We start from the raw sequence: 15,988 nt of genomic DNA on the forward strand, positions 1-15,988 counted from the left end.
GAAGGTACTGCTTTTGAAACTATTCAGAAGGTGAGGGATCTGCCATTACAAGCATCCATCAGAAAAACAACTTACCTACGGTGGTAATTTTAACTGATGATTCCTCACCACCCACAATCTTCCCCATTCAGTTGTGTGGATTTTTACGATTCTAAAAAGATTCCATGTTAGAGTTTACCAATGGGCATTCTTCAACTCGTCATGGATGATGCACATCTGAGATCGTTTTACTACAAATGTAAGCTGATGTTATCATAGGGTAGCACCTCTATACAACTCTGTGCCGTCTCTTCTGGAGGGGGAGTTAGGTCATTGTTGGGTCCGATCGCACCATAAGCACACAAGTGGGAGCTATTGCTATGGAAAGATCAGGATCCACACTGGCATCTGGCAAAAAGAAAAGGGTAAGGAAACTGCAATTTCATAAGAATGCCCACAAGAAAGCACTGCTGAAAGTAACTTGTTCTTCTATGCTGCTTTCATCACTTGGCTCACCCCTACAATCCTACTCCTAACATCTGTTGTTTTTTTGTGCATTTGGTACTCTACCTTCAGTAATGTCACTATACATGAACCTCTGTAAAGATTGTTCCATATAAAGTAGCTTGGCTGACCCTCAAGAGTAGGTTGTGCTATATAAAGCCCCTGATAAAGCATGGCGATAGACCTTCAAAACAAAGTGTGTACCATATACAGAAACTTTAGGAAATAACTTTAAAGGGTCACAAATTGGAGTTCAATCCAGTGAGGCAACACTAGATTCAAATCCAATGCAGTGCATGAGTTTGCAGAGGACGAGTCTTGAGCAGTATAATGTTCATGACACTAGTATCCACAGGCATTTTGAGTAAAGTACTCCTGAATCTTCCTCCTATTTAAGATCCTCTACAACATCAAAATTATTTTTATCTGCAACAACTCGCCTTTGTTACAATCAATGTTTAAAATTAATGCTTGTTAGATTTTAGTCTGGTTGTTTGCTCTCTTGAAAAGAAACATTGGACCCCCAGTATTTACCTAAACTTGCAAGAAATGGCAATTTAGGCACCAACCTATCCCCTGTTTAAAAGTTCTTACATCTGCTGGAATCTATCCACATAGCTTAAGAGGTAAAAAGAAATAGATCAGTTCAGATGTACGGACTATCAACATCTCATCTTCTGAAGCTCCTGTGCTTGAAAGCCTAGTGAAACAAAATATGGAGTACTTCATACTCAGGATAATTATACAGAGATCCACTTGTGGGTATTCCAAAGTCACAAAAAAGCAGTAAAAATGTCTCGACTGAGGCTGCATTTGTAGGACAATGTAATTGGGTGACACCACCTGTCACCACATTAATCATTCTTGCATCATATGTATCCTGGGCATAAATGCCTCTCAATAGTATCAATCCCACTAAAGTATAGTATCCATCAAAATGAATTTTAAAGAACCTTCTTCTTCTTTTCGAAGAGGATACCAAGCAGCATTCATTATGTAGAGGAGAGGCACGTCACAATACAATCAATTGAATAAGTCTCAACGATGATTCTTGAACCCCACCACCCAATCATCATCTGACCTGGTATCCAAACCCAATCGACAACATACAGAATGCCCATTACTATGCCATCTAGCAGACTAATACCAAGGGTATGTTAACTAACAAAACCATAATTGCAATAAGGAAGTCTGACTGGGGCATACTACGCTACATTTACAACTAAGGTGATCATTTCTTGGGTTTAATTTCCATATTAATCAACCAAACACAGTTTTGATTCAACTACAAAAGTACTTTGTATAGATTTTAAATAAAAAGTATGCATGACAAACTTTTACAATAAAAGCAAACTGCACTCTGTAAACTTCATAGAATCATCAACAGCACATTTGTAATGTTACGTATTTATTAAGCAAGTCAGTTTCATAAAAGTATAAACATTTAACCAAAAGGGGATTACAGATTTATTAACCTTAACCTGGGAACATGCAAGGCATCTGTGCATATCCCATTATTTCAAGCTCCAATTCCAACATAATCAGATTCTGACATTAAGGGATTGAAAACTTGTCAAAGAGGTCATTTTGATTACATCAGATGATAGAGAGAAGATCCTTCCTAAACAAAAACACATAATTTGACAACCGTTCCAAAAGAACAAGTTACTTAACTTTGAAAACGCCCTAGGAATAGTTTTTCTGATGGATACCTCTAACCACTAATTTCTCACCTAGAGAATATTCCCCAGGCACCAGAATGGATTGGAACTTCTCACATGAGCTGTCAAGTGGTGCCATGTTGCTTTGTGTTGACTTCGTTCAGTCACAGAAGTAACAAAGCAGAACCGCATAGAATCGCTACTCCAACATGCCAATGTCAGTTTTTTGCCTGACTCTTTGCGCTCCCTCAGACGTGGCTCATAAAACAATTTGCGGTATTAGTGTGTGGATCTCATACTTGGGACCATATTAGATGGTAAAAAGGAGACCACTCAATCGAAAAGGAAGGTCGGAGGGCGGTGAGGAATCTATGGTTAGATAGAGTATCCACTAGAAAGAGCATAACAGATACTTCTAGCTATTGTTTCCTTGGCTGTGCGAAAGATACCAAAGCAGTAGCTCCCAAAGGATCTGCGGAATGGGCTCAGGCCAAAAAACCTACAGGCTCGAACAGGCAAAATGCCTTTCTGTCAAGGCAGTAGTGCTTTGTGGCATGTTTACTCACGCCCACATTGCGGCCTGCCAGATGTCAAAATTAGGCACTCCGCATGCCAGTGCAGTGGTAGCAGTCTTGACCCTGGAGGAATGGCCATCAGGCCTACCTGAGGCTGGTTCTTGGCCATTTTGTAGCAGATCTTAATGCAGAGAACTATCTACCTTAAGGCAGAGAAGCGTACTGTGTTTCACTCTAGCCTGAATAAGTGTCCTAGACAGAGCATTCTTGTGACATCCAATGTGAACAGATTTTGACACTACTCTTGACTGTAGTCAAAAGATCAACAAGGGTTCTCTTCTCTGTTGAAAGATACCCTGCACGACTCCTGGGTGCATCCACCATTTGTGATCTGGCAGAGCGCGCCCGCAAATGCATTTAAAGATCCCGCCAGGTAGAGATCCCCAGGAGAACAGCCAACTCCAAAAAGTGCAGCACTTCGAGGCACAGGACCCCACTTCGTCCTGCGTGTTTCAGTACAACATGGCGTTGTTGTGGGAACCTGCACCAGCCTTCCTTTGAAGGATGGCAAAAACACCTTCACCACCAGGCAAAGGGTCAGTAGCTCAAACAGACTGGTGTGGGACCAGGTTTCCATCGGAAACCAGCGCCTACTGATCTCCAACTCTCCTATATGACCTTCCCAACCCAGCAATGATGCATCCTAGATGCAAAATGGAGAGGGGTCTGCTGCTGGCCAGACTACGGTCAGCAGCCACCTGGATAACATCCGCCTGGTTTCCTTAGTTTTGAACACAGACTTCAGATACCACTGCAGAGCCTGGGCATGCCACCTGGTGAAGTGGACAAGCAGCATGCACGAGGCGAACAGACAAAGAAACCTCGGAGCTGCTCTCAATATGGGATCCAGGACACAGGCTGAACTCTTGAGCCTGACAGCTTGAATTTCCTGGTCTTGTTGAGACAGAGGAAAGGCTCTGAACTGCACTGTGTCTAGGACAGCTCCTATAAAAGTAGTCTCTTTGATGGAGTAGGTATGACTTTGGATTGTTGCATGAGAATCCAAAAATGTCAAATGGTTCACTGTTGTCTGGAGGTGGTCAACAACTGACTGTGGTGAGCCTGCTTTTAACAGCCTTGCATGGCAGTTCGGGCTGGACTGTTCCCATGAGGCACAGGGTCAAGACTGATCTGCATATGGCCAGGTCTAAACTGGGGTGGCATGGTAAGCAAAAGAATGATGGATCTAACCCAGATCTCTTGACTGGGGGTGAATGTTTTGATTTGTTCTGCATTCCGTCCATCAATTGTGTCTTTTGCTTTCTCGCCCTTAGTGAGCCGGGTATACCCAGCCGTGGGTCCTGGGCTCACTGTGCCACTGGATTCAAGTTATCCTGGCTGATGAGGGGTGAAACCCCGAAACCGGTCCAGGATGCTAGTTTCCGGTCCAGGGAGGACCTGGTTTGGCAGTTCGGGCTGGACGGTTCCCATGAGGCACAGGGTCAAGACTGATTTGCATATGGCCAGGTCTAAACTGGGGTGGCATGGTGAGCAAAGGAATGACGGATTCAACCCAGGTCTCTTGACTGGGGGTGAATGTTTTGATTTGTTCTGCATTCTGACCATCAGTTGTGTGTCTTTCGCTTTTAACAGCCAGTCATTGAGGTATGGGAAAACTGGTATCCCCAACCTACGAATATGGGCTGCGATCACCATCAGTTTTGTGAACACTGGAAGGGCGCTGGTAGGGCTGTAGGGGAGCATGGCAAACTGGAAATGCTTCTGGCTAACCCTGAACAGAAGGTAACATCTGTGGGACTGCAGGACTGGCACATGAGATTGCAGGATCAAGGATACCATTCAGTCATCATGATTCAGGGCAATGAGAAGTTTGGCGAGTGTGAGCATTTTGGAGTTATCCTTCCCCCCCAGGACGCATTCGAAGAGCTAAAATCTAAAATAGGATGCAAGGACCCAGACCCACTTTGGAAGTGCACACGCTCTAGGTGGCCCCTTTGGACAGTTAAAGCTCATACCGCTTGAATTAAGGATAATAGGTGCTGCTCTGAAAGCAACTCTGATATGTGCGGAAGCTGTGGTGAGTCGGAAAGAAACTGACTGGTATAACCCTGCCAGACAATCTGGAAGATGCATTTGCATGATGTGACGGACTGACACATTGGGTAAAAAAGGTTGAATCTTGCCTCCCAGAAGGTGGTTATGCGCTGCTAAGGGAAAACTAAAGCAGTTTGAGGATCATGCCAAAGGGGATGCGGACTGGGAAGATGGTTGGCTTTAATTATATGCCAAACTTCTGTCATAGCTTAGAAAGGACTGACACTGAGGAGGACCTGTGTTGGTAAGTGTCAAAAGACCAAAATACAATACTATGGCCCAGCTTTCCTTGAACCACTCTAGGGTGGAATTATCTTTTTTTGCCAAAAAAGCAGTATCCATACGAGATGCCTTAACATTTCCAAAAATGCTTGTGGAACTCATCTATTGTGGACCCACCACACTAGAGCTGATTGGTCATCCACAAGCATCGGTAGCGTCCAGGCCAACGTAAATCATATTTTTAGCTGCATCCCGATCATCTTGAATGATTTGCGCCAGGGAGGCCCTAAAGTCTTTTGGGATCATGGCAAGATCTTGCCAGCAATGCCCCAGAGGACGTGCTTAGAACAGTTTTGCAGGCAACTGGCATTGACCAACCTCAAGGCTAGGCTGGCTGAAGAGAACAAATGCTTACCAAACACCGAAAATCTTTTTGACACCCTGTTTGCAGGTGCAGAACTATTTAGGGTTCACCTTGCTGATGGAATTAAGACACTGTATAAGAAAACTGGGGACATCAGAGCCCAATCTGTGACATCAGGCCAACTCCCTGTTCACAGGTGGGTAAGAGCAAGGTCTGGACCAAGTACCCCTAAGGTGGTTGGTAGTGGTGTAACCCAAAGTGATTGGCCCCCCTGCAGAATGCACTCAATGGTGCCCCCCTGAAGGATTGGACACCCCCTACATTGCAGGGGCCCGCTCCATAAAGCAGACTGGCTTTCCTGAGTGTTTAACTATTTCTTATTCCATGCAACTACATGCATTCTGCAAGGCATCAATGGCATGGCTAAGAGGGTGAGAGGGGCATCTCTAAAACAGGAAAACCTGGGGGCCACCACGCACTGCGGAGGCTTCCATTATCCCCCTGGATGTTGGATAGGGCTTCTTTGAATAGTAGTAGGGGTTCAGAAGATGTGAGCCCAGGCTGAAGAATTTCAGGAAGCACATTTGTTTTAAACTCAGAACGAAGTTGTCGATCTAAGACCTCTGTAGCAAAACTGAGGACTACAACAACATAAGCCCTTTCTTCTGATGGTGGACCAATGGGGGAATCAACCCTTATCAAGGATTGTATCAAGTACACTGGCCTCTTGCAACTACATATAAATGCTGTTATCATATTGTGGGGGTAAATCATCCCCATTATTTCCTCGGTTATCTCCAAGTGGCAGCAAACTTTGGTCAGAGTTGCAAACGAAAAGCAGGTAAAGAAACAGAGGACGACTCAGTGGCAGGAGGAGGGTTTTGTTTGAATGAGATTTTATGAGAACCAGGTGCGCTGAAATGTAGTCAAGGTGGAACCTCAGTCAGTGTCAGACACTCAAGTATCCACCTACTGTAACGTCAGGATCTTCCTTGATGCTGATGGGAATGGAACTGGGCTAGGAGCCAGATTGGAAGTCAGCACCGGAGTCAGTGCAGAACCTGAGGTGAGTTCCAGGGGCTCAGGCAGTGCCGAGGATGGACTGGTCAGAGGTAACCAGATGCAGCATGTCCTCCCTGAAGTCCTTGACATGCTAGTGCCCCGTCGATGGCCCAGGGAACTCTGGGCATATTAGGATCCCCTGTGGTATTGGCTCCTCAATTGGAGAGCAGGAGCAAGGTCAAGTGGAACACTGATGTCCTTGCATCTTTAGATAGAAGGTGGCAGGATGGGTGTAGAGTCCTGCTTTGCCTTCTTGTTTTTTTTTCTCTTCAATTTGGACTTCGACTTATCAGATGACCTTGACAGTGAAGAGGCCTTGTCTTAGAATCTGCCTCAAGAGAAGGAATGGGTGTGAGACTGGGACTTCTGTGGCTTTTTCTAATTTTCAGCAGCATACAGCTTCGCTTCACAGTCCCACATCGCCTTCGGCTGCTTGAGGGCACATTCCTCACATGACTTGGGAGTTATACCCAAGCCCAAACTCCAGAGGAACACTAGTGCGAGTCCGTCCCCAACATCTGCTTACTACATTCACAGCATGGTTTGAACCCTGTTGTTTTAGATGGGGAAATCATTCCCTTGCACTCGGTCATTCATTTTGAGAGACTTCTGAAACAGCTAAAATAAGTGAGCAGAGGGCAGAATCTTGGTTAGAATGTGTGAAAAGAAAGGAAATTACGATGTTGCGCAGGCATCACCTAAGGCAAATAACAAAGTCAATGAGGAGCCATACAGTGGGACCTGGCAGCACGCGACGGCACTGCTATGAAAAATTACTGATCCAATCTGGCACCGAGGGAATATTCTTCAGATGAGGAATCGGTGGATAGAAGTATTCATCAGATAAACTATTGCTAGGAACATTTCATTTCTTTCGGGGCATGTGGAAGAAGAGAAATGTAAGCGTGCTAAAACGTGAACAGATGATGAACAATTTGTGTTACATGGCCCTTTGTCAGGAGAGGTCTTAGGATCTAAGATATGAAAATATTGGACTCCCATCGACGACCCATCCTACTCATGGCAAAAGTAGTGCTATTGTGGCCATAGTCATTTGGAAGTACATACCTGTGAAATACTTGCTGTAGTCCTGTTCAATCTTTTGAGCCATATCAAACTGTTCTTTGGAATGTTTCTGTGTTACTTTGTCCCGTAAAAAGATTGGGTCTTTTTGTTCTCTGTTGGTGGTAAAGGAAAACCTAATGATCACATGTTTTTGCACTTCTACTAAGATCAACTACTGCAACCACTCACAAACAGCGTTACTAAAAAATAACCAATGTTTAATGCAAAAAGCATTCCATCAATCATATCATGTCACGCCATTAACTTTCACATCATTCATTCCATGCCTAATTCCTACAAAGACTGCCTTGTCCTGGCTCTTAACCAAACAGGCATTGGCCTAACCAACAGTTCTGGTTTTTTGTTAGGGAAAGTGTTTGGTAATAGTTGGGCAGGTTTGTGTGTGTTGACGCCATCTGCCCTAGAAAGAGTATCCCCTAACGACATTCGTTGTGTTTTCACACTATAGTTAAAAGAAGGGAATAGATTACTATATTCCAACCTAAGGACTTATCTGCAAGTTACCAAATACAATAAGGATAAATGTAATGCAAATAACGCATTGCTAAAGTTATTTTTGTTAAATAATGTAGAGGCTTTCATCCTAAAAAGAAATTAGGCCTTATGTATATATGTTCGATGAATAAAGTGACGAATGCATGACAGGATCCTAAGACTAGTAACATGTAGAAATGTTCCCTTTTCTCTTGCAATTATACAGCCTAAGATGTCATGAATACAACAAGACTATTTTCATTAAAACAATTGGAAAGATTTTATAAATGTATAAATGCATAGAAATAGAAGTTGAATAAGCAAGGTGTGAGTAACTACATCAGCTAGAGCACACTGCCCTGAGAATAATGCCTAAGTTGTTAAATTAAAAGAAAATCTAAGAAAATAAAGGACTGTATCTATATATTGGTTATTAATACAATGTTTATATTTTTATTTGGACTGTTTTTTAATCTTGAAAAATTATTGTCCTGAAGAAGGTGACGATCTTTTCTAACACTGAAACGCCGCGTCAACAGTTTTTTTTCTTAATTTTATTATGTACAGTGTATGTTTTTAATAAAAAGTGATGAATAATGTTTTTAATAACTTAAGCTAAAATATTTTGATGAAATATTCTGCTGATTAATAAAATGGATAAATAGAACATTCCTTTTGAACTTTTTTTGTCTTTAACTATGGGGCATTGTGTACAAATCAAAATGTAAATTTGGTAACTTGGTAAGATTAGACCTTGTAAAAGCTTGTTCTTAAAGGTTCCAGGGTGATACAGATATAACCGGACAGATAATTGGGGTTGAAGATATTGATCTTTCTAGAGTCAAAGGAAAAGAGAAGTTTGTTTCATTTTTAAATAGATAATCTTGAAACCAGCTAAATCTTTCTGTATCCCTAAAAATAGAATTGCCATGCCGTGATCCTGCTCCTTTCCGGGACGGTACTATTTTCCTCTTACAAGAAACTGTACTTGCTGCTTTGAACCCCACATTCAGAGGCAGGATATAACTGACAAATATGTTCTGTAGTTTAAAAGAAGGAAGGTGAAAAGGGAGCCATAAAACCATACAAAACTCATTATGGAACACTGATCTTAAACATAAAAAACTTATGTAAATGGCAACCACATACTTGATTTGTTTAGCGCTTTTGTAGCGGATAAATAGAACGATGGGATATATATGAATGCTGTGCAATCGTTCGATGGCATGCGGCCCAATATCCAGCAAACAGTGACAGTCCTACAAACACACAAAAAGCAAGCGATTACAACTTAATTTATAAAACATGTCAAATGGGCATCCCTATTATCCTTTACTTTTGAATCCATAACATTTTGAAATGTAAATGCAAAACTATGTCACACTCATAAAGGTTACCAGTTGAAAAGAACTTCAATAATGAAAATACATAAACATAACATGATATTCGATGGCAGTGTTGAGACAGTTGACTTCAGTGGAACTTGATCATACATCAAAGACAGACACAATAAGAAGATGGAGGGGGCACTGAAACTTTTCAGACACTCGGGGTGAGTGTCTGAAAAGTAGCACTATTAGACCACCCAGATCACTATTAGATCTGGGTTAAATCCATTATCGTTCTGCTCACTTCACCACCCCAGTTCAGACCCAGCCACATGCAATTCAGTCTTGACCCTGTTCTTCATGGGAGCAGTCCAGCTGGAACTGCCATGCCAAATCCTCCCTGGACAGAAACAAGCATACTGGGACCGGTTTCTGGTAAAACAGCCCTCATCAACCACGCTAACTTGAATCCAGTGACAAAGTGAGCAAGGAACCCACGTCTAGGCATAACCTGCCAACTATGTTTGCTATGTACGCCCCAAGTAGTCAGTACAGGCCCAGATGTGGGTTTAATCTGATGACCCATGGAAGATTATCACCACAAACAAACAGGGACAAACAGGCATACAAAGGTCACGGAGGCAAAGTAAGCAACAAAGGAAACGCAAAGAAGCAAGACAACACATAAAGCCTGGTGAGAAGGAAAACATGAGGGCAGACCTCGGCAAAATGGAGGACAAAAAAACAGTGATACATTTTTCCAATATTACCCTTATAACGCAAAATATTGAAGATTTATACTTAGGTTTATCATTTTGCCTTAACTCATGTTTCAACTACACCAAAATTGTATTGATATGTTTCATTTTACAAGAAAATTGAAACAAAAAAATTGTATGCTACCAAATGTCCATTGGTTAATATTAATATCGATGAAAGACCGACTAATTTGAAAATAAGCGATATTAATTTATTACACACTATGAATGAATTAGAAGAAAATGACAATTTTATTGAACATCCTTTTTAAAATTTAGTGAATGATGAAATGGATATAGATTTGAGTCACACTAGTGGATTTAAACCGAAACCAATTTTCACGCCACAAATGGTTAATGATGCTACTGACACATCTGAAAGAGGTGTGACTAAAGAATTTAAGAGAATTGACAGGAAAAAAGCTTTTGTCAGAAGTAATTTGAAAAACGTAAATTTTGATGCAATAAGGGAATTAAAATGTAATAATAACATTGTGATTAAGAAATCTGACAAATGCGGAACTGTAGTTGAGCTCCCAACAGAGATGTATTTAAATGAAGGATATAAGCAATTGAATGATATCAATAGATATGAACTATCTACTAGACAAAAATATGATAATACGAACAAAGAGTATCAAGAAAAATGTATTGAATGGAAGGATAAGAATTTAATAGAATGGGAGGAATATCAGTTCCTCACCTGTAAATTTCCAAAAATTCCAGCAATGTACCTTCTGCCTACATTTTATAAAGATAATGTAAACCTGCCAGGTAGACCCATTATCTCCCCAAGAGGGAGCTTGCTTGAAAATACCTCTAGATATGTAGATTTCTTTTTGTGGCCATTTGTACAATCTCTCCCCTTGTACATTAAATTATGGGAGATTTTTTAAGGTTAATTAATTAGCTCACTAATGTGCCTAGATGTAAATAGTCTGTACACATGCATTCCTCACGAGCTAGGAATCGGAGTTAGCTAACATTTTTTAAGAGCAAGATCTCTTTCCTTTCTATTTCACACTGAAATGCTTCTGATATGATGCGTATAAGCCTTACCAATAATTATTTCATTTTTAATAAACAAATTTACAGACAAACCCAGGGGATGGCAATGGGGACCTGCTTCGCCCCCAGTTTTTCCAGGTTGTACCTAGGCTGGTGGGAGGAGCAGGTTGTGAGTAACATCTGTCATTTTGATAACCATGTCGTCCTATGGGTATGTTATATTGACAACATCTTCAGTAGTTGGAAGGGAGATCAAGAACAAGCATGTGACTTTGTTAATATACTAAATCATAACTCATTGAATCTTACATTCACAAGCCACATGCACAGAACTACAATAGACTTTTGGGATTTGAGGCTAAAAGTAAATGGTAACAGATTGGAAAGCAATTTGTTCCGTAAGAAAACTGCAGTAAACAGCCTATTGCATGCAGAAGGCGGTCACCTAAAAAATTTAAACCAAAGAATCCCATCCGGAGAATTGTTAAGAGCTAAAATAAACTGTAGCTCTAAAGATGGGTTTCAAAAGGAAAAACAGATTATGATAAGCAGAATTCTAGAAAGAGGATATTCAATAAAGGTGATCAAGCAGGCATGAGAAAATGTGAATAAATGTGACAGAGCAGAACTCTTAACCCCCAGTGCTGAAAGTGAAACATAAAGACAAGAAGTGAGGTTATTTCCCTTTTTTCATAGTCAAGCTTAGGAAGTTAAAAGTAGTATCAAAAAGTTCTGGAAAGTCTTAAAAATCGACTCCGATTTAGCAAAACATTTAGGTGAAAATCCACAAGTTACTTTCAGGAAGGCCAGGTCCTTAAAAGATACAGTAGGTCAGGGCTTAATAAGATCTAACAATTAAATAAATACAAGGCTTTTATACTTGCTGTACACGCAAAGCTTGTAAATATAGCCAGAATTGTAAAACAATCAGGTTAGCTACAGATCACCAGCCATTTAAGATAACCAAACACTAAATATGTAATTCAGATCATGTGGTCAACGCATTAAGCTGTCCATCTAACAAATATTAGATCGAAAGTACCATCCACAAAGCTAAACAAGCATTTACAATGCAATGGTCTCGGCATTGGTAAAGTTAGAGCTATTGGCATTGCTCATGACATTATTTTTGTTTATGTTTTTGTTTTTAAAACATTTAAAGAAACGGCATTGTTATTTACAATGTCAATAGCTTAATCACTCTCCAATGCGAGACCTATTGCATTTGCACCCACACACAGATTAAGCTATTGACATTGTAAATAACAATGCCGTTTCTTTACATGTTTTAAAAACAAACAAAAATAATGTCATGAGCAATTCCAATAGCTCTAACTTTAACAATGTCGAGACCGTTGCATTGTAAATGCTTGTTTTGCGTGGGAGTGGGGGCTTGGTGAGGGGCAGACTGCCTCTTAGAAAGCACTTGGCACCAGGAACCGCCTCCTCCAAGGCACCGCCCCTCCTCACATGGTGAGGTTAGTTTATAAATTGGCAGGCATGCCTCTCCCCCCAGAAATAAAATCATGACAAGGAATATGCGCGCAATGACTGATGTAATTACCTCAGTTCTCTCAACAATGAAGGAGGGTACCCTAATGATTGCGAAAATGAATATTCATCCACTGTTTCGCTGCAACAGAATGGGCTAGGAGGCTGTGTCACTCAGCCTACTGTTGTGAGGCAACTGGTGGCCGACCCTTGATGGAAGCTCACGGCCCCGCCCCCTCGCAAGGCGTCACAAACGAACTTTGCTAAATACCCGCCCCCCACCCCATATGATCCCCCCACAGCACTGCCAGCGGGCAAGGTACGGTAAGAATAGCACAGTATGAAAGAACATCTGATGGACTCTTCCAAGCCACCTTAGTTTGAATTTTCTCAGTAGCAGCGTCATATAAAGTAAGTTCCTAGCAGCAAGGTTTATAAGAATACTAGTTCAAAGAAAGCTTCGCGTTTTTTTTTTTTAATTGGTTCATCACGCTGTCATCCACTCATAAACTTCTCGCATCTAGGAACGCAGTAACAATTCTGTTCCTCTAGTTACTTTTCCCCTTTATACCCAGTACATATTAATTATTCAAGTTGAACATACTGATCTTAAAATGTGTTACTTCGGCTTCCTCACGATTTACAGCTTTGCCTACTGCCTACACGACGCTTCTCAGAAGAAACACTCACAGTGTTATGCAATCTGCAGTTCGGGTGGCAGGAGGGGAAAAAAGATTGTTTCCCCGCAGCCCAGCCGCAAACAAACACTGTTCCTTGAAACGTTAAACTGCACGTTCAAGGAAATGTTCCCAACAACAGGGATTACAAGAAAATAACAAGGAGGAAGCTGCGAGCTGCACGAACCTGATGCTGGACACCACCGCCTTTCTCCGAGGCAGAGCAGAAATGCCTCGGAGAAAGGCAGCGTCGTTTTCGGATTCAGGGGCGTGTTTTGCTGTTATCTCCTCCTTGAGACTTCTTGCAAAAAACACGCCCCCGATCCGAAAAGGACGGGGCCTAATCTGAATGACTGACCTCTTCTCCAATGGCTGGCCAGCATTCAAGAGGCCAGCCAATGGAGAACAGGGGAGAAGAGGGGCGGTTCAAGCCCCTCTTCTCCAAGTCATTAAATCTCGGAGCTAGACTGCGCAAGCGCAGCCTTCGCAGCCGAGACCTAAAAAGAGTGCTAGAACACCTGAAGGTAATAAATAAAGAAGATAAACAATACCCAACTGCCAGGCACTTCTAATTGCAACACAACCAGAACACCAACTTATTAACATTTTGTGTATTGGACAGGAACCCGATCAGCGAGAGAGGGGGCAACAGAGTACAAGAGCTAAGAAGATTAGAATCTAAATTGATTATCAGGTACAACACGCTCCATCCCTCTAGACTTAATCTTGACTAAGAATTAGAAGTACACGTAGTCTAAAACCATGACCGAATAATAATTTTATGTTCCTTATAATGAGGTCGCTCATTTATAAAAATAATAAAGATAGGTTTGAATTTTCATTACAATTACTTTATGTTTTTTTAATTGGCTTTGTTTGAATGTTTTATAGCAGATTTTTGGGAATTCATATGGAGAACATTGGATGCAAGAGAGCTAATTATATCTAACCCAGTGGGGCAGATTCCATGTCTCACCTGAAATGTAAGCAGGATTTTGGTGTACTCTCTACACAATAGTGTCAACTTAGTTAAAATTGAGGGAGGAGCCAAGATGGCGACCGGGACGGCAGCGTAGGCTCCCGGCTCCGTGACCCTCCGCATCCCGCACAGATATCCTGCATGAGATCCTTAGCCTACGCGATGTGCCCGTGTTGGTGAATGAGAGCGGCAACCGATCGTGTGACTCCGAAGTTTCTGGCGGCGGTATCGCCGGAGAAATATCCATTTGAAGCTTGCGGCCTGTGCAACCCTGGAACCGGGACCTCGAGTGGATAACATGGCCGGGCGGCAGTTCAACAACAGCGGCCTTTGGTGACTGGGTGGAGTCGGACTAACCGGAGCGGTGCGATTATCGGCCTACATTTCGCCGTGGTCGTTCCTACCACTGAGCGTAGCGGAACGAGTGCACGCCCGAGGTGGCTAATCCAAGATTCCCCGGTGATTGCCTCGGCCTTCGCCGGTGAGCTGCCCGGCCGCCGCCCGTAACTCGCCCGGATTCTTGCGGACCGCCCCCGGATTTTCGCGGGCGCAGATCCGTGGTGGGGATGACTGTTGCCCGTGATCACACATCGGATATATTTTTTGCCTGCCCCCGAAATCCTGATTCCAGTGACATGGAACCTGAGGCGCTTGTCCCTAAATCCTGGTCCCAATCTGGGTTGGACCTACCCGGCGGCCATATTGACACGACGAAGTCTACCATCCTGTACACTGGGTCGCAGCACGATTGGAAGTGTGCGACTATGAGGAGCGTAGCGGAGCGAGCGCCGAGAGCTGTGCTGGGGTATGGTGATCTTCTCGAGGCTCTCGGCGCCCTTCACTCCACCTTGGTTCATTGCGCCTGGGTATTGGGGAGTAAGCTTGATGGGGTGGCATCAGCGTCGGAACAGTTGCTGCCCGCCTGTCCCCAGGTACACGGGGACTTCCTACACTGCGCACAGGAGGACAGTGTCGTGGCCGCCCCTGTGGATAGCGACCAGCTGGAAAATCCGGACAGTATACTAACGTGTGCTCGGTTGGCTGTGGGTCTGGTCTGGTCCGGAGGTCTTGGACCTGAGTGGGGGGTGGTGGCCTTGTCCCGTGCGCGGCCTCCGGCGACCCAGGCAATATTTAAGCAACGGTCGCCTGCTCTGGCTGATTTCGCCTTATTGGACCTTGTGTGCAGTGCAGATCCTGGAGCAGCACTGGGAAAGATGACTCTCCATACTGCTGACTGTGCTGGGATTCAGAGACTTCCACCCTACTTGTGTGTGTCGCTTCATGTTCTTTTTTGGACGCTCCTCTTCTTTGCAACATTGGACATGGCACTGGGTCGATGGGTATGCATGGGTAGATTCGCAAAGAGTGGCCAAGGATGAGGCTGATCCTTCAGAGGTGGTCATCTAATAAGCGGGCGGGCTCTGGGGTTGCGTGCTCTCACGGCATAACTGTTAGTGTAATAGGCGCATAATGCTCCCCATTCTTCTTTGACATGGTCGATTCGGTGTTGCTTATTGTTTGCTTTGGGGGAAAACATATTGTGCGGGAGGGAGAAGCCGGGGGCATGTTTTGAAGGCCCTCCTCCAGTTTATTAATATTCTCTCTACCCCCCCGTCCGGTGGGGTTTCTTTTCTTACTCTTCTTTCTCTGTTTCTTCTATATTTCGGGTCTGGTTCCGGGGCGACAGGCACACTGCTGGGGGGGGGGGGCCGTACTCATCTGCAGAGGTGCAGGGTTGGGGGAGGGGATCCTTTAGTCTTTAACC

At 43.2% G+C, this 15,988-nt stretch overlaps 1 protein-coding gene across 4 annotated transcripts in view; it reads right to left on the bottom strand.

Moving 5' to 3' along the window:
• The window catches only part of DLG5 (discs large MAGUK scaffold protein 5), a 1,132,805-nt gene that overhangs the window by 16,369 nt on the left and 1,100,448 nt on the right, over positions 1–15,988 (bottom strand). For all 4 annotated transcript variants that reach the window (XM_085608570.1, XM_085608569.1, XM_085608568.1 and 1 more), the window contains 2 exons: positions 9,132–9,241; positions 7,491–7,600 (listed from right to left, as the gene is read on the bottom strand). In XM_085608570.1, coding sequence (XP_085464696.1) covers positions 7,491–7,600; positions 9,132–9,241 — 220 coding nt within the window. The remainder of the gene's footprint in view (positions 1–7,490; positions 7,601–9,131; positions 9,242–15,988) is intronic.

Source organism: Triturus cristatus, chromosome 1_2 (genome assembly GCF_964204655.1).
Source record: "Triturus cristatus chromosome 1_2, aTriCri1.1, whole genome shotgun sequence".
NCBI classification, from domain to species: domain Eukaryota; kingdom Metazoa; phylum Chordata; class Amphibia; order Caudata; family Salamandridae; genus Triturus; species Triturus cristatus.